The sequence below is a fragment of the Girardinichthys multiradiatus genome, chromosome 4 (assembly GCF_021462225.1).
Source record: "Girardinichthys multiradiatus isolate DD_20200921_A chromosome 4, DD_fGirMul_XY1, whole genome shotgun sequence".
Classification (NCBI taxonomy): Eukaryota; Metazoa; Chordata; class Actinopteri; order Cyprinodontiformes; family Goodeidae; genus Girardinichthys; species Girardinichthys multiradiatus.
Window position 1 is genome coordinate 30797093 of NC_061797.1, and position 18551 is coordinate 30815643.

The 18551-nt window shown below is 38.1% G+C and overlaps 1 protein-coding gene across 1 annotated transcript in view; it reads right to left on the reverse strand.

Moving 5' to 3' along the window:
- The window catches only part of LOC124866971 (chromodomain Y-like protein 2), a 53019-nt gene extending 35513 nt beyond the window's left edge, over positions 1 to 17506 (reverse strand). The window contains exon 1 of the mRNA XM_047363099.1: positions 16728 to 17506. Within this exon, the coding sequence (XP_047219055.1) occupies positions 16728 to 16751 (24 nt within the window). The 5' untranslated portion in view covers positions 16752 to 17506. The remainder of the gene's footprint in view (positions 1 to 16727) is intronic.
- Between the last annotated feature and the right edge of the window lie 1045 nt (positions 17507 to 18551).

An 18551-nucleotide genomic window follows, 5' to 3' on the forward strand; every position in this document is an offset into this window, starting at 1 on the left:
CAAGTTACTCATGATGTTTCTTCTTTTTGTTTGTGTCACTTCAGATTAATACAGCCCCGTTCTGTACTTTGCGAATTGCTAAAGGTAGTGTCCTGCAATTTTTGCATATACCTCTGCTTCAACACACCTGAATCAAATAATTATGTGCTCCGCATGAATCTATATCTTCACCGCTAGTCTGATTCAGCTTTATTGGACTAGGGACACATTTAAAACTTGCAAGAAATTTGACACCCCTGGTTCACAGTGTCTGTGTGGTGAACCATCACCTGTTTCTCGGTGTGAAACTGGAGATCCCACAGGCCTTGTATTTCTTTATGATCCTTGATTGGGCCACTTCTAAACCCATAAATATGCATGGCCCGATTTAAGATTCTCACAGTATGATAACCTTGAATAACACCAGTGTACCAGGGACCTACAGTTTTACAGTATTAACACCAAAATTTAAAGCAAAAGTTAATAATGAATTTAGAAAGATGTAAATAAACATGTTTATTGTGCAGGATGTTATTGCTTCGTGTAATTCTGCTGTTTATAGAGTAACACTGAAAGCAACATTAGCTGGCTAAATAGCCAGGGATGGTCACCTACTTACTGGATTAATAGACATAGTGCTCTAGATTTTTGGCAGGGCAATTTTACTTTTGAAAGAGCAAAACCTTAACAGTGGTGGGCAGCATGCCTTAGTTTCCGCTTTATAACCTTTCTTGGAGCTGGCTGTATTTTTTGTAAACAAGAGAAAGGACAGTGTGCCAAAGCAGGTGAGGGAGGGGGTAGAGGAAAAGCATTTTTACTCCAAACTTGGCTAACTCCAGAACCCTCTGTGTCATTTGATTAAAAGAACTTTAAACCATAGGAGTAGTATGACTAAACCGTTAATGGCTTTGAAACAGTATATGTGTAAAACTAAGGTGTGCCTTAGATGTATGGGTATGGTAACATACCCATACATCTAAGGCACAAATCTTCCTACACACTGTTCCAGCCACCTGGCGGTGATGTCCAGAGTTCCCTGTGCCTGCCTTCATTTTAGAACCTGCTATCATTTGGCAGACCATCTCTGGAGTATCTCAACATAACCTGCACCCTGACTCCTGACTGGTCTCTCTTACACTAAGTGCATTTTTGTTGGAAAATTTAAGGCTTAATCTTTAGTACTTGAGGTAGGCTTTGGATTAAAAATCATTTTCGATTTCTTGAATAAATACATAGTATTTGTATCCAACATTTCTGATGATTTTCCACCATATCTGCAATGTTTCCTACTCAGAACAAGAGAGCAGCTGGAAAGACTCCTCCTCTGCATTGTATGCCATTATGTATCATAAAGCCAAAAGTAATTTCCATTCCTGTGGTGACAATTTTTAATCTATTCTTTTACTCAAATGTGACTTCCTTGTGATAATACTATATGCTTTCAAATGCTTTTTGCACAGCAAAAGCAGTAAACATCCTATGATTGACAATATGTTGGGACTAGACTGAAAAATAAAGAACATCAGTAAAAAACCTTCAATGCCACAGTTAAAAACTGAACAGAGTAATGTTCATAAACGGTGGCGGACCTGGGAAGGGCCAAGAATGACACAGACTTACAAGAGAGTTCAAGTAAAATGCATTATTGTAGTATGCATACTAGGCATGAGGGATTGCTGGAAGGCCAACGACACAATGCAAGCAACTTTCCACTGTCCATACATGCTCATCCAAGAGGAATGAATGTTTTAAGTCAGACTGGATGCAATCTGCTGAGTTTACTTAGAAAGGGTTTCCAACCAATTTAAATAATAAACAGAATTTGACTGCATTGTTTGGTAACTTGACTTGGAATCTGTATGATTTGACTGAATTTACTTTTGTATGGTGCTTTTAGACGACATGTGTGGATTTGAGCTATATAAACAAACTGAATTGAATTGAAGCACATGTGAAATTATTGATGTTATCCATCAACTACCAAATTTCACCTGCACATCCTTCATCCCAAGAGGTTTTAAAAAGTCTGTCAGAGATGTATGAGAGGCTCAGAGCATACACAAGTGACATAATCTTTAGGTGTGGTTACATGTGCAGCGAAGCACATTTCTGACCACAAGCATTAGTAATGCAAGACCTGATTCAGCATCTAGCCTAGCACACAAGCACTAAAACCTGTAAGACAAGGTAGTAACGTCTCGCTACATGCAAAGCTATTTCATGTAAACAGAAAAACAATTCCATGACTGCTGAAGTCAGAACACGCATTTTATTTGAAATGTTTTACTTAACTGTATTGTGTATTTGATTACCAAGTATTTGAAGTAACATGCATTTTGATATTTGGAGGAATAATTATGAAGCACACTGTGCAAATTGAGAACAGGAAAAGGGGGCATCCAATCAACAATTAAACTGTCTTTACAACACAGGTAATTTTAGGAAAGCATAAGAGTTGAGTTAAAACAAAATTTTAAGTCAAACAATATTATTGTTACTGTTCATCCACAGTTCATGCAAGTTAAGAATGAGTGGTAATTGGTTGACTTAACACAGTTATTAAAGGCCAGCCATGAGTGTTGTGTATCTGAAAAATACTGACGATTCTTTTTGGAAAAAAAAAAAAAAAGAGTTTGTAACAGACATGTCAACCTCGACAGTGGCGTCACAGATTTAGCTAGTTTTTCAGATCATATGCATAGTGGCTTCTTAGTTAAACTAAAAATCCTAAAATGCACTAGGACAGCATTAAGTCAAGCCTTGTACTTTCTGTGCATGCCCATTGAAGCAGCATATTCTCCTACTGAAACCAGGAATAACATTTAAACTACCTAATGAAAAGCTAAAAACCAAAGATGGACACGTTGGAGGCAGAATATCTGCCAGTGCTTTTTATGTGAAAACTTAGCCTACTTAGTGCTGAGTTCACACATCAATTTGCTGACAGCAAATTTGAGTAAACTAAGTTCGAACTTGCCAGCAATCTGTTTAATACAAATGAGAAACAATTTTAGTTCAAAGTTCAAAATATTTTCATGTTTCATCACCAACAAGGTGCCCAAACAGCACCCAGAAGTTACACTAACGATTCATGTTTGCCAGAACATACACAATTGTGAGTTGTCTGACCTTTATTCAGTCCTGAAATACTCCATGATTAAAAGCCTCAAAACATTGTTTAATTTATAACAAAGTAGGCAGTGTCTATAGTTCTGATTTCTAAATAAGATTAAGAAATGATAGATTCATATTTCTGTATGACTGTTTTCACATAACGTTTGGAAAACATGTTAAATAAATGTTTTCCTTAACACACACACACACGCGTGCGCGCGCGCGCACACACACACACACACACACACACACAAACAAACACTCAGCCAGTTTCTTTAGGGCCACCTCATAAATTTAACATCCATGGTCAGTCACACGACTTGATTTTTAGAAAGGTTGTTTTATGATCAAAAGTCATCAAAAACGCTCTACAGCTTGATGTTTCTAGAAAATTGGAAGTAGTAAGCCATCAAGGTGAATGAAAGAACCAACTGATGTCAGTCAGAAACAGGCTGATATATAGTTTTCTGCACAAGTGAAAAAGATTGTAAAACTAGGTAAAACTTCAGATTATTATCAAAAAAAGCAAATTTTCCTGTGGCTACAGAGAATACATGTTCAGTAAGAATAGGCATCCTGAATAAATACATTTGTTGACATTACAGGTATTAGTCATGCACTGGCTAAATGTATCAATGGAAGAAGGGCAAAAAGAAAGCCATTGATGAAAAGGTCATGTGCCACAGGAAATACATGGAAGAAGGTGCTCTGGTCAGATGAAATCCAAACTGAAGTCTTTGCCCTACATGCAAAACACCTACATGGTGGAAAAAAAACACCACATCATATCACCAAAGTGAAACACAATGTTGGAGGCACCATACTGTGTGGATAATTCATTTCAACAGGGACAGGGCAGGTGGTCAGATTTGAATGGAATAAAAAATTTTAAAATAGCAAATAAATAAATATCAAGTGTTGCCTTCCTAAAACAGCAAGATATATTGCTACAGGCAGTCGTATAAAACAATCAAAGCCATTTCATTTAAGAATCTTCTAGCAGAAAACACCCAGTGTGTAAAGCTCCAAGTGAAAGACACAAAGAGCTCAGAGTGTCCGTTTTATTTTGATTGGTTTCTGGCTTCGGTTTCCAGCCAGTGCATGCCAGGCTGTTGAGCTTCACACACATCTACTCTGGTTAGCATCAACAACACAAATAGCTTCCGTTAAAAAGACTTCCAAGCATCCTCATTAAAAAAAACTACTTAGAAATAATAATAGCAATATGTACATACATCTTATTACCTCCTTAGGGTTAATACTTATGGTTAACATTAGTAGAATTGCTTACTCCCATCTTATCATATCCTATAATTTCTTCCAGTTTTTTACCAGTTTTTTACATCAGTTAAGTGCTTTTTTTCACAGAATGTTTGTTCATCATTCAAAATACAGGTCCTTCTCAAAATATTAGCATATTGTGATAAAGTTCATTATTTTCCATAATGTCATGATGAAAATTTAACATTCATATATTTTAGATTCATTGCACACTAACTGAAATATTTCAGGTCTTTTATTGTCTTAATACGGATGATTTTGGCATACAGCTCATGAAAACCCAAAATTCCTATCTCACAAAATTAGCATATCATTAAAAGGGTCTCTAATCGAGCTATGAACCTAATCATCTGAATCAACGAGTTAACTCTAAACACCTGCAAAAGATTCCTGAGGCCTTTAGAACTCCCAGCCTGGTTCATCACTCAAAGCCCCAATCATGGGTAAGACTGCCGACCTGACTGCTGTCCAGAAGGCCACTATTGACACCCTCAAAAAAGAGGGTAAGACACAGAAAGAAATTTCTGAACGAATAGGCTGTTCCCAGAGTGCTGTATCAAGGCACCTCAGTGGGAAGTCTGTGGGAAGGAAAAGGTGTGGCAGAAAACGAAGTGGTGACCGGACCCTGAGGAAGATTGTGGAGAAGGGCCGATTCCAGACCTTGGGGGACCTGTGGAAGCAGTGGACTGAGTCTGGAGTAGAAACATCCAGAGCCACCGTGCACAGGCGTGTGCAGGAAATGGGCTACAGGTGCCGCATTCCCCAGGTCAAGCCACTTTTGAACCAGAAACAGCGGCAGAAGCGCCTGACCTGGGCTACAGAGAAGCAGCACTGGACTGTTGCTCAGTGGTCCAAAGTACTTTTTTTGGATGAAAGCAAATTCTGCATGTCATTCAGAAATCAAGGTGCCAGAGTCTGGAGGAAGACTGGGGAGAAGGAAATGCCAAAATGCCAGAAGTCCAGTGTCAAGTACCCACAGTCAGTGATGGTCTGGGGTGCCGTGTCAGCTGCTGGTGTTGGTCCACTGTGTTTTATCAAGGGCAGGGTCAATGCAGCTAGCTATCAGGAGATTTTGGAGCACTTCATGCTTCCATCTGCTGAAAAGCTTTATGGAGATGAAGATTTCATTTTTCAGCACGACCTGGCACCTGCTCACAGTGCCAAAACCACTGGTAAATGGTTTACTGACCATGGTATCAATGTGCTCAATTGGCCTGCCAACTCTCCTGACCTGAACCCCATAGAGAATCTGTGGGATATTGTGAAGAGAACGTTGAGAGACTCAAGACCCAACACTCTGGATGAACTAAAGGCCGCTATCGAAGCATCCTGGGCCTCCATAAGACCTCAGCAGTGCCACAGGCTGATTGCCTCCATGCCACGCCGCATGGAAGCAGTCATTTCTGCAAAAGGATTCCCGACCAAGTATTGAGTGCATAACTGTACATGATTATTTGAAGGTTGACGTTTTTTGTATTAAAAACACTTTTCTTTTATTGGTCGGATGAAATATGCTAATTTTGTGAGATAGGAATTTTGGGTTTTCATGAGCTGTATGCCAAAATCATCCGTATTAAGACAATAAAAGACCTGAAATATTTCAGTTATTGTGCAATGAATCTAAAATACATGAATGTTAAATTTTCATCATGACATTATGGAAAATAATGAACTTTATCACAATATGCTAATATTTTGAGAAGGACCTGTATATATATATTTGAAAGCTTATTTGTTGCAAAACATTAAATATGTTTTATGATATATGTGATAATAGCCCTAAACCAAATTCAAGCACATGACTAAGTATGCAAAGAACTTTGCAGGTAAAACAGTGTTTATAATGTTCAAGCGTTAAATTAAATAGTTTTTTTTGTTTTCTGTGAGAGTGCCTTGGAGGTTTTGAGCATGCACAGAACTTTGATAGTGCAAGTTGCATCCTGGGTCTGAAGTGCCAGCTGCTGGGAAACCAAATTAAGTTTTGAGTTTTTCAGGCTGCAGTCTGAATGCTTTACAAACCTAGCAGGCTGTCAAACAAAAGCTTCAGCAATATGACGAGAGGGAGAAATAAAAATCACTTGCTCAATTTAACACACCAACGTTAGGTTTCAGAACCTCTATGAGACAGGGTCATAGCGATTAGCACACAGACATTTTAGATTGTATGTGAATGATTCTTTCTCACTGCATTGGCCAGAGTATCTGTATAGAGTAATACTCAGAATGTAATTAAGAGGGCTGTATATCAGGAAAACATCTAATTGCAATACTGTTCCTGAATATAGAGATCAGAATATTGATGATTATCCCACATTTTCCTGATAATTTTTTGTATTTTCCTTCGTCACAATCTCCCCACCACTCTTTGTGAGATTTAGCACCACAACCACAAAAATATACATTAAGTGTGAGCATTGAGGGCAGTGCAAGTCTGTGAGTCATTATGCCATCCATATAAAATTTGTATGGATGGCATAATGGTGGTAGTCATAGGTACTGTATATCCTACTAGATAATCCATCCAAGCAGTCCTTTGCAATGGCAATATTGCACACATTAATACTGCTATAACTACTGCGATTCGATTGATTATGCAGCTCTAAACATTAGTTTAACTTGGTTCCAGCATGCAGAACGACATGCTTGAAAGTGCACTCTGCTCTCCTAAAAGGGTTCACACATTGATACTCTTATAGTTTAATGTAAAGACAATACAAAATAATTCTAAAATGTTCTCAGTATTTTATATAATTGTTTTTCTATAGCCATTTCACATTGGCCTAAAAAAAAATCATAATTAAGATTTTAGGACTACTCCACATAGATTGCAAGGAGCAGCATGAGACACTCAGTAAGGAATTTGGATACACCATCGTGTGTCAAATATTGAACTCTTTACAACGACTGACTTCCAATTATTTTCCAAGGTCTGAATCAATGTCATTCTCACTAGAGGTCAGTTCCTTTATTCTACAGGCTGCATCTATTTGACTCCATCATATACCAAGCAGTTTAACAAAACAACTCAAAAAAGACAGCTAATGACCCAAATCTAAGGCTTACCCAACAACTTATTAGAACTACAGTCGATTCATCGTGTTCTTCTCCAAAATATTCCAGATAATCCCTTGCCTGACAAATGGCCTGAGAGGTCAAGTAAAATATGAAATATGTGATTGCCCTCTGAGTATATGTGCATCAATTAAAGCCAAAAGCAAACTTCAACATTTCTGATAAACCTAGTGAAACAACATAAACAAATCCAGGCGGTTTTACTTGAAATAAAACCCATAGTTAGAGGATAATTTTTTGGAAAGTTGTGTTTCACCTTTTTTCCCCAAAGTTGCTATTCAGTCATACAGTACTTAACAGCAAATTTATTCTGCTGGAAAAATACTGTAACAGTACTGAAGTACTGAGGGGCAAGTTCGTTCTACAGTGCACAGGGGACAAAACAAATTTATGAAAGCACTGAAAAGTTTGAAAATCATTGTGCTTTCTATAACATTTTAATTAATTGTTATTTGTTTAATGTAATTTATTTAAGAATAACATGAATAGAGCTAAAAGCTCTTCATCTGTTCCATCGTAGAGTCAAGCACACAAGTAACGAGGATTTAAAAACAACAATAAGAATAATGCACAAATGAATAGCCATAACACACTGTCAGTCAGTCAGTCATTTTCTACCGCTTATTCCATAGTGGGTTGCGGGGGAGCTGGTGCCTATCTCCAGCAGTCTGTGGGTGAGAGGCAGGGTACACCCTGGACAGGTCGCCAGTCCATCGCAGGGCAACACACAAACAACCATGCACACACTCATTCATACACCTAAGGGAAATTTAGAGTGACCAATTAACCTAACAGGCATGTCTTTGGACTGTGGGAGGAAGCCGGAGTACCCGGTGAGAACCCACGCATGCACGGGGAGAACATGCAAACTCCATGCAGAAAGACCCCTGGTTGGGAATTGAACCCAGGACCTTCTTGCTGCAAGGCAACAGTGCTACCAACTGCGCCACCGTGCAGCCCCTACCATAACACAGTTTTGTTTCAAATGAATGACTTTGAGCAGTGGCATGTAATGTCAGTCCTGAAGGCCAGGTGTCTTTTATGATTGAGACATTTATCTGGTTCAACACATCTAAATTGAAGGTTGCTTCCTCACCAGGCCTCAGCAAAACTTTACGGCATGCTAATGAGCTAATTCAGGCATTTGAATCCACAGTGATAAAGCAAGACACTAGGCTGTGAGGACCAGAAATGGACACCACTGGCTTAGTGCTTTTGAAAACAAATTTGCATGACTTGTTAATTACAATTTATAATGCATTATAATGCATTTACTACTATTATCTCACCTAGGCATCGGCCAGTTCCCTATTTCAAGCTATGTTTCAAAGACATACCGTTTCAAAGCCACAAATATTGTCTGGCATATCATTTCCATGGTTTTAAGTCTGTATAGATTAGATACCAGAGAAAGTGCCAGCATGACTGGGGATTTGTTTTTTTAAATACAGAGCAGCAGTGGAGCTCCTCTACCACCTGTTGCTGCCTATTGACAGTCAGCTGCCCAAAAACCTTACATAGTTTTATATCACTTACAAGGGCAAATTTGGACATCATTTGAAAATGCTGATGATTACAAAATCACAGAGCGTCATGTTGTGGAAACTAAAAGAACACCACCCATAACTTTGACTAAAGTAACACTGTTTCAAATATTTAGCTAATAAGTTCAAATAAAAAATAGTAATTGTCAAAAATTATAACTAAGTTATAACTATAATAAATGTGTTATAATATTGTAGCAGCAGTGGGAATAACATTTTATATACTGTGTTATATGCAGTTTATACTCATACCATGCAGAATTTCCTCTTTGTCTTAAAGTCAGCGTAGCTGGCTTGCTTTTTAATAACTAAATTAATCTATGAAAGTAATGCATAATTATTTCTCTTATTCGTTTTCAGCATCACCCGAGGAGCTCTCTAGTGACAGAACTCATTTCATATGGCAAAAATACAAGAAAATGTACTAAAGTGACACATTTTCAAATCAAATTTACAAAACAAACTAAAAACACAAACCTTGGCAAAAAATTAAGACTAGGAAGATTGACATTTTTGTTTTGCTTTACATCCTTCTTTATATTTGCCATTTCCTAAAGCAGAAAAAATATACAATTTCAAAGCAGCCACTCTTCCACACTTATAAGTCAAACATGCCAAACAAAAGAAAACTTACACAAAACGAAATCAGTCAACGGTCGTTATTAATAACAAAAATACAAAGAAGTCCTAAAAAGTTGCTAAAATTGGCCCACATTATGATTAAATAGATCAATTAAAGTTTTCAGCATTCACAGTTGCATCATCGCATCTTGGTTCATTTCGGTGCATGTTTGGTTCAGCAAAAGAAAACCCTTACTTCCACATTTTGAGATATAATCACTGGTATTGCATGTGTTCTGGGCAAAGTAAAGATTCACTTTGAAACATGTGAATGGTTTTATTTAGGTCATTTTCTGTAAGCATGAATGTGTGTGTGATTGTAGGTCTTAAATATTCTAGAATTCTAATAATCTTGAATTTAATAGTAAATTTAAACACTATTAAAATTGTATTTTGTTTTCACTGCTGGACCATCCCAGGGATCGGTTTGGTTCAGAGGCAGCATTGCGCTGATTGAGAAGAAAAAAAGCAAAAAGAAGAAAGTCTGTCTCATTGGGGTTTCTGTTGCTACTTTGGTTTTCAAATGTAGTTGTGCGCCTGCACATCTTCACTACTCCACGTAGCCCCAGAAGACATTTTCATACTCTTTTGTCTTCGGATTCACGCTTTTTGTTTTTCCCTCTACTTCTTCTTTAACTTAAATGCACTGCTCTTACCTTACATTCTCCCTTCCTGCTTTTGGTATTCACACTGCGAGCGAACCACTCCAGGGTCTGGATAAACGGGGCAGAGACTGGCAATTGTAACTGAGCCCATCCGGGGACTCTTGACATGGTACAAACCGTTCCAAATGTTTGGCGTAAAAGCACTGTAAAGATCACTATTTGTGTATTTTATTATGGCCGAAAACCGAGACTCCCAGCCCTGTAGAATCTAAGCATAGATTCTCTAAGAAGAGATTAGTCTCTAATTACATCGATGAAGAGGTTTTCCTCGTTTGCCACAGAAAATACATTACCAAGACCATGGCTCTGCAAGTTGACCAGCTGTTGACCAAGTGCAACAGCTGTGTGCCACACAGCCTGAGTGTTTGGACCTCCTGATTTGTTGATGTGCTTTAAAGTGTTGCGTGCTCATTTCATTGTGGGATTATTTTTGCTTTGTGCTTAACTGGTTGAGTACAGAACAGGCTGCTGTGTCAGCTCTGCCCAATAAATGTCAACTAATTTAGTAATCAAATAATCGTTAGGCACCTTTCGCTATCAAATTATTATTGGATTAAATGGAAAACAAGTTGACAGATTCATTGATTAGCAAAATAATCTTTAGTTGCAGCCTGAGTCAGAACCTTCCATCTCGCAATCTGAAGTTTCAAAAAGGCAACCAACTTGCTCACCGTAGAGAACTATAAAATCTAGGCACTCAGCCGGGGGCTTGAGAGTATCCCTACCCACGCCCGGTGCCCCTCTCCCTAAGCAACTCACGAGAAGGGGAAAATACAGCCCTTCTCCAGGAGTTGGGTTCCTGAGCCCAAGCTGTGCATAGAGGTGGGTCCAACTATTTCTATCTGGTACTGCTAAACCTCACACAGCTATGCTCCTTACCCACCACTGAGGTGACATTCTACATCCCCAAGGCCAGATTATGCCAGCAGGATTTAGCACGCCAAGGCCCCCGCCCCTGCCTGCCTTCAAACTTGCATGGCACCTGATCCAGACGTTCTTCTCTGATCGCGATGCTCCCTCTAGGGGGAAACCTTTAGCTTCCTCGAGGTGAGCCCAGATGAGCCAGGAGCCAAAGCTCGACCACCAGGCGCTACACAAACCCTCCACCACTTTAACATGGTGATAATAATCTAACTTTATTAATAATTTTGTTAATAATAGTTATTAATTAGAATTTTTAATAGCTGCTGAAAGCAAAATATTGTTGGCAGACATTATTGTGCTACACCATGTTTTTCTATTTATGATTCTAGCTCTGTGACTACTATTGCCAGTTTAGATGTGTATTAGCTAAAGATCAGCTTCAAACTCCCACTCTGCCTCCGTAGTTTTGAGTAAAGCTGATATGCAATAAAAACCTACAAGGCTCAGTTTGAGGTATGTTATTTGAAAAGAGCTAGTAGTTAAGCTTCCTCCTCTATTCATATAAATATTAAAAATACACCGATCAGGCTTTTATTGACTAATCCCAATATCCATTTTTCTCATTTGTCTCATTTGCCAATTTCAGATTTACCTGATTATGTTTCCAAGGACTATTACACACACACTTTTGCTATACTCAAAACTGAAACTACATCAGTTGACATGTGTTTAAAAAAGTGAACGCTTTCCATGTCAAATATATTTGTTCTGCAAAATTAAAAATATAATAAAATACATACAAAATACAGTAAAAGAAATAAAAGACAAAAGAAATAAGATTACTTTAAACTATTTTGTGTCTCATGCACAGGTCAAAGAAAATAGTTTCTTACAGACATTTGAATAATTCTGTGGTCTGAGTGGTTCAGATATGTTGAGATAAGCTCTTGTACAATCTTAGAGCAGCCACAGCAAATGCTCAATCCCCTCTACATTTTAATTTGGTCTCAGAACATCAAGGAGAAACTAGCTGGTTGACTGGTTAGTTTACAGGTCCAGCAATAGAGGAGCTACAGTGCATCCGGAAAGTATTCACAGCGCCGCACTTTTTCCACATTTGGTTATGTTACAGCCTTATTCCAAATTGTATCATATTAATCTTTCTTTAAAATCCTATGCACAGTACACCATTATGACAATTTGAAAAAAAAAATGATTTTTGCTAATTTATTACAAATTTCATAAGTATTCACATCCTTTGCCATGAAGCTCAGAATTGAGCTGAGGTGCTTACAGTTTCCACTGATCATCCTTGAGATGTTCCCATCCAACCTTATGAAGCTTGAGATGTACTGCAAAGAAATATGGGCGAAACTGACTGAAGATAGGTGAGCTATGCTTGTGGCATCATATTCACAAAGACTTCAGATCGTAATTGCTGCCAAAGATGGAAGTATTAAGCAAAGGCTGTAAATACTTACATAAATGTGATTTCTTAGTTTTCTATTTGTAATAAATTTGCAACAATTAAAATAAATAACTTACTTTATCATAATGGGGTATTATGTGAAGAATTTTGAGGAAAGAGATTAATTTGATACTATTTGGGATAAAGCTGTAACATAGCTAAATGTGGAAAAAGTGCAGCCCTGTGAATACCTTCCGGATGCACTGTACGTGTGAGGTGGTGTACAGTTGTTGGCCCAAACATAAGTGTGGAATTTGTTGGCAAGCGACTGCTCAGACTGACATTTAAAAAGTGTTTGTAAATACTGCTAACGAGTTAATAGTATAACCCAGATGTGAGCAATCCTCGTCCTGAATGTGCCAGTGTCCTGCATGTTTTAGGATCTGAATCAGACAACCAAATTATCTCTTCAGCCTGAAAACAAGTTCTGCATGAGCCTTTCAATGACACATTCAAAACAAGGAAGGAAATATCTAAAACATGCGGAGCTATGGCCTCCAAATGGATGAAACTGTCCACCTTCATTATAACCAGCAGCTGTTTTTTACTAGGGTAGATAACAAGCACCATAGGCTATACATTACCAGCGGAAGAAAAAAATAAGTATCTTTACCCTAATACCTGAGTAGAAGTTGCCCTCAATAAATTTCCAAAACTGCTTCCCCCAGAAGTGCTTGAAGGAAAAGTAAGCAAATATTGTTTGTGAGCACAGTATTCAAACATGACCTAAATACCCCTGTGTTGACAGCGATAGCACCAAGCCACAGAATAAAACAATGAAGCAGATTTATATTTTTTCAGATAATGAAAACTGAAAATTCTGTGTTTTAGAAAATTTGAATACTGTGAAAGTGAAATACTGAAGAACTCATGGTCTTACACCCTCAGGTAATTACTTCCAAACATCTACAAAGGTTTCCTGAGTCTCTAAATTTGGCCTTGTTCACACAACAATATTTTCTGGTGAAAATGGAAAAGTTTATCTGCCGTTGTACAGTTTGTTTACATGACAACGGCACAGGTTTTCTCTGAAAATTACACAATTTGAGATCGAGCACCATAGTGCAATGGTTGGAAAACGTTCCAGTCTTCATTGTTGTGTAGGCGAGAAAATCTGAATCTTTCTTATGGGGAAGTCCTGGCTCATGTGCCGTATGACTAAAATAGGTAGAAATAATGCGTACAACATTACAGCTGTCGACCAGTTTAAAACTCACAGAAAACAAAGATTTCAACAATAACAATAGTGGATTGCAGAGTACTTGTGATGCTGACTCTTTTGAATCTAATAACGATTCTCAAACAAAGTGCTTATTTTCTCCTGAGTTATGTAAAAAGTGGTGTGGCAGGGAAATACACCCTTTTCATGTCTGTACAGTTTTCAGTGGATCTTTGTCATCTAAACAGGGTCTAAGTCTGGTACAGCAGGTTACAGAATCGTGGGGACACTTCCAGAAGACACCCTCCATAAGGAGGGTAAGCCACAAAAGGTCATAGCTAAAGAGGCGGGTTGTTCACAGAGTCCTGTATTTAAGCCTATTAATAGAAAGTTGAGTGGAAGCAAAAAGTAGCAAAAGGCAGAAGAAGGTGCAACAGGGATAACCACAGCCTTGAGAAGATTGTCAAGCAAAATCAATTTAAGAATTTGGGGGAGCTTCACAAGGAGTATGGATAAAGGCTGGGGTCAGCACATCAAGAGCCACTACATACAGACGAATCCAACACATTGGTTTTAAATGTCACGTTCAAGTCACTCTTGAACTAGAGACTATGTCAGAAGGGTCTGACCTGGACTAAGGAGAAAAAGAACTGGACTGTTGCTCAGTGGTCCAAATCCTCTTGTCAGATGAAAGTAAAGTTGGCATTTTATTTGTAAATCAAGGTCCCAGAGTCTGGATTAAGATGAGTGGCAGAGAATACATGTTGCTGTCAGTAAAGATTACGAATCCCATGTCATCTGCTGATGTTGGTCCACTGTATTTTCTGAACTCCACAGTCATTGCAGTCACTAATAAATTTTAGAGCACTTCATGCTTCCTTTTGCTGACAAGCCTTACAGAGATGCTGATTACATTTTCCAGCAGGTCTTGGCAGTTGACCACACTGCCAAAGGTACCAAAAGCTGATTCAATGGCCTGAACCCTATAAAGAATCTGTGGTAATGTCAAAAGGAAGATGAGAGACACCAGGCAATGCAGATGACCTGAAAGCCACTATCAGAGCAACCTAGGCTTCCATTACACTTCAGCAGTGCCACAGATACAGGCTGCCATGCCACGCTGCATTGATGCAGTAATTCATGCAAGAGAAGGTCCAACCAGCAACCAAGTATTGAGTGCATACAAAAAATACTTTTCAGAAGCCTGAAATTTCAATTTAAAATATGTTTTTTTCTCTTATGTAATATTCAAATTTTCTGAGACTCTGAATTTTGTGTTTGCGTTGTTTTTAAGACATATTCATCAAAACTACAAAAATAAAGGTTTGAAATATTTTACTGTCTAAGGAATCTATATAATATACAAGTTTCACTTTCTTAAATGAGTGACAAAATATCGAACTTTCTCACGATATTGTACTTTTTTTTGCATGTACCTGTAAATATGTATACAAGCTGTAAAAGAAAAACTCTGATTCTTATATTTTACTGTTGATCCAGACACTTTTAATTTATTGTGCAAAACTTATTCATACTCTACCTGCACAACACTTTGGTAAAACTGTTGTGTTTTAAATGAATAAATTATTCCTCCTCTCTCATGTTCTCACAGCGCACAGACACAACTTAAACACTTAACTTTTTCTTAGTGGGTTATGAGTGCACTGATATAAATTATCATACAATTGGAAAAAGGAGAAACAAACAAAAATATACTGATAAGTTTCACAGAACTCCTAATGATCCCAATACCTATTTTTTGTCAAAATAATCAGCAAGTGTTGAACAGGAAGCTTTGTAATTTTGGTAGACAGAGCTAAAAACAAAAACACAGTATTGACCGTATGGCTCACATCACTTATGCACAGCTTTATTCACAAGTAGAAGTGCAATAAAATTGCCCCTTTGTACATTAAAATTATATTGTACATAGGATAATAAAGCACACAGAACTGGTAATTAAAGCAGTCTTTCTGTAAAGTTTCATGTGAAATATTCACTGCAAATTATAGAAAAAAAGAGTAGGGGAGAAAAATCTACTTTCACCATTTTAGTAATACTGTTTTAATGTCATATTTTGTCCTTAACTCATCCTGCAATATTACTTGTGAACAGATATTATCTACATGAACAATCAAGAGAACCCCAGGTTTCTCCTCAGCTGGACTTTTTGAGGCAAGTCTAAACCATGTGCACCACATCACACACAGGCTAATAATAATAATAAAAGGATGGAAAATACATGTTTGTTTGTCTTAAATGGGCGTCATCGTGCAATCAAATATCCTTCATCTCTGTGAATTGCAATATCTGACACCATAACAGGATAATGAGCCTAAAGTGCCAGACTTTGAGAACTGTTTCCAGAGTGATGCTGCTGCGCACGAAGGGGCAGTGTGACCTTCCTACCACCAATTTGGGGGCAACTTTTCACCCCCCGCTGAGAGAGTGACTATTTTACAAATTCATGCATCATCCAGCGCACTCCAACCACTTTTCAGCGCTCGACAAAAATAAACGGCCACTTTGTTTTGTGTGATCACAGCAAAGACTCACTCGGCTGTAAAGACTGCCATGAAATATCTTTTGGCATGTTATATGCGCACCTTGAGAGCCCATCACTCAGTAGGTGGCAGTTCACCATGCCCGTCCGCTCAGCGCTGCTGCTGTCACTTTACCACGACTTTCAACTCGGCGACACACCGAGGAGTTCAGCCCCTCTATTACATCCTATTTACCACAGTCGTGAAGAACCATGCCAAAGTATATCAGGAGCGACTTTAAGTACAACCATTAATCAAGCCAACCCCGTGTTCGTAAAGCTTGATGTGGGTTAGTTTCGCCTGTTAAAGGGCTTAGGGCACCGCTTTTTTACATACGTGACGCCCTTCCCTTTACTTCCTAATTCCATTATTCGTCAATTTCACAGAGCATATTCCGTGGACGTGCTTTTATCCTACCTCGTAAAGATCTCCCGAAGCCATTCTGGGGTGCGGACAACGACGGCGCGGCGTTCTTGCCTGCCCTGTTGGATATTTTTTTTTGGACCCTACTCTCTCGGTGTTTCGGCGAAAGCCCCGATAGACGGGAATTAGCGAGCAGCCTTGTTATTCTGAGCAATCCGCAGTAGCAGATCAGCAGACAGTGTCAATCGAGCCCGGCGCTGTGCGATGGATCGTTCCACACTTAAAACAAACAACCATCGGGGCGGTGCTGTTTACCCAGACCCAAGTGGAGGACTGGAAATTAGTCCCCGGCTAAAGAATGCACAGCCTGATGGTTCTGCATGCACCAAGCTCCTCCGAGCTCTGTTGCAGTCCAACTACTCAGCGGGGGATGTTAGATGTTCTGTATTTACTCACAGCAGCTGGCAAATCATTACCCAACATTCACTCTACCTGTCCACTTTACTAACCTGATCTAGTCATAATTGAAATTGATAAAAAAAAAAGTACCTATGCAGGTTATAGTCAGTGATAGCCAAATGGAATGCAGAAAACTCATTTTGGCACAGTGATCTGTGTTCAATGAAATTAATTTTGCCTAATTTCTATTATTAATTTAAATGTATGTAAATAGATGTTGGAAAATTAGTTTCAGTGTTATGAGTTAGTCCACTTGGGGTGTCTTGGGAAGGGATAGTATTGCTTGACATTATAAAATAGGGAAATTGAACTGTTATTATTTTTAATGTGTTCCAATTTTACAGAAAATACATTGATAAATCAGTTAATTAAATATCCATAGGTTATCTTAGTTTTATTTGTTTATTCATATTTTAATCTACACACTAAACAGATATATAGCAGCTCATACAAACACATCTCAAAATAGTAGAATATTATAAAAAGTTGATTTATTTAATTTAATAGGTGAAGCTCATTTATTGTATAGATTGACTACTCACAAAGTGATGGATGATTTCAACCCTTAATGGCTGTTAATTCTAATTATTATGATATGCAGCTAATAAAACCCCAAATGTAGTTTCCAAGAAAATGAGATTACATAAGACCAATTAAAAAAATATTTTAAATATAGACAAGGTGTTAATGGCCATGCCATGTTCTGCACAACCATGGCCTGGACTGCTGACTTAAAAGTAGTCCAGCAGGCAACAAGTAATGACCTCCACCAGGTGGCAAAACCTCAAAAATCATTGCAAAAGAAGCTGGCTGTTTACAGTTAGCTTCTTCCAAGCATATTAATGGAAAGTTGAGTGGCCCAAGCATGTAAGATAAAAAGGTGTACAAGTAAAAGGAATAACCACATCCATATAGTGTATTGTGAAGCAAAGCCCATTCAGGAGTTTGGGGGAGATTCACAAGTTGTGGACTGCAGGTAGAGTCAGTGGTTTCTGAGCCACCTGAACAAAGACTGAACTGCTGAAAATTCCTTTTGTTCAGATGAAAGTAAACTGCATTTCATTTTAAAATCGAGGCCCCAGTGTGAAGAGAAAAAGAAATCCAAACTGCTTGGGATTCAGTGTGGAGTTTCCACAATCAGCTATGATTTGGGGAGCCATGTCATCTGATGCTGTTGGTCCAGATAAACATATATATAGTGCACACAATGTACTCTACATGGCCATGTTTTTCAATAGCATTTCACTAGCTGTGAGCCATTATCATCAAATTTCATAGAAAGTAAATGCTTGAAATATATCACTCTAGGTTTTACTTTTTGGATTGAATATATATATATATATATATATTTTTTTTTTCTTTTTTTCTTTTTTTTTTTTTTCCAAATATATTCTAACCTAGCTGCACCTGCATTTAAAT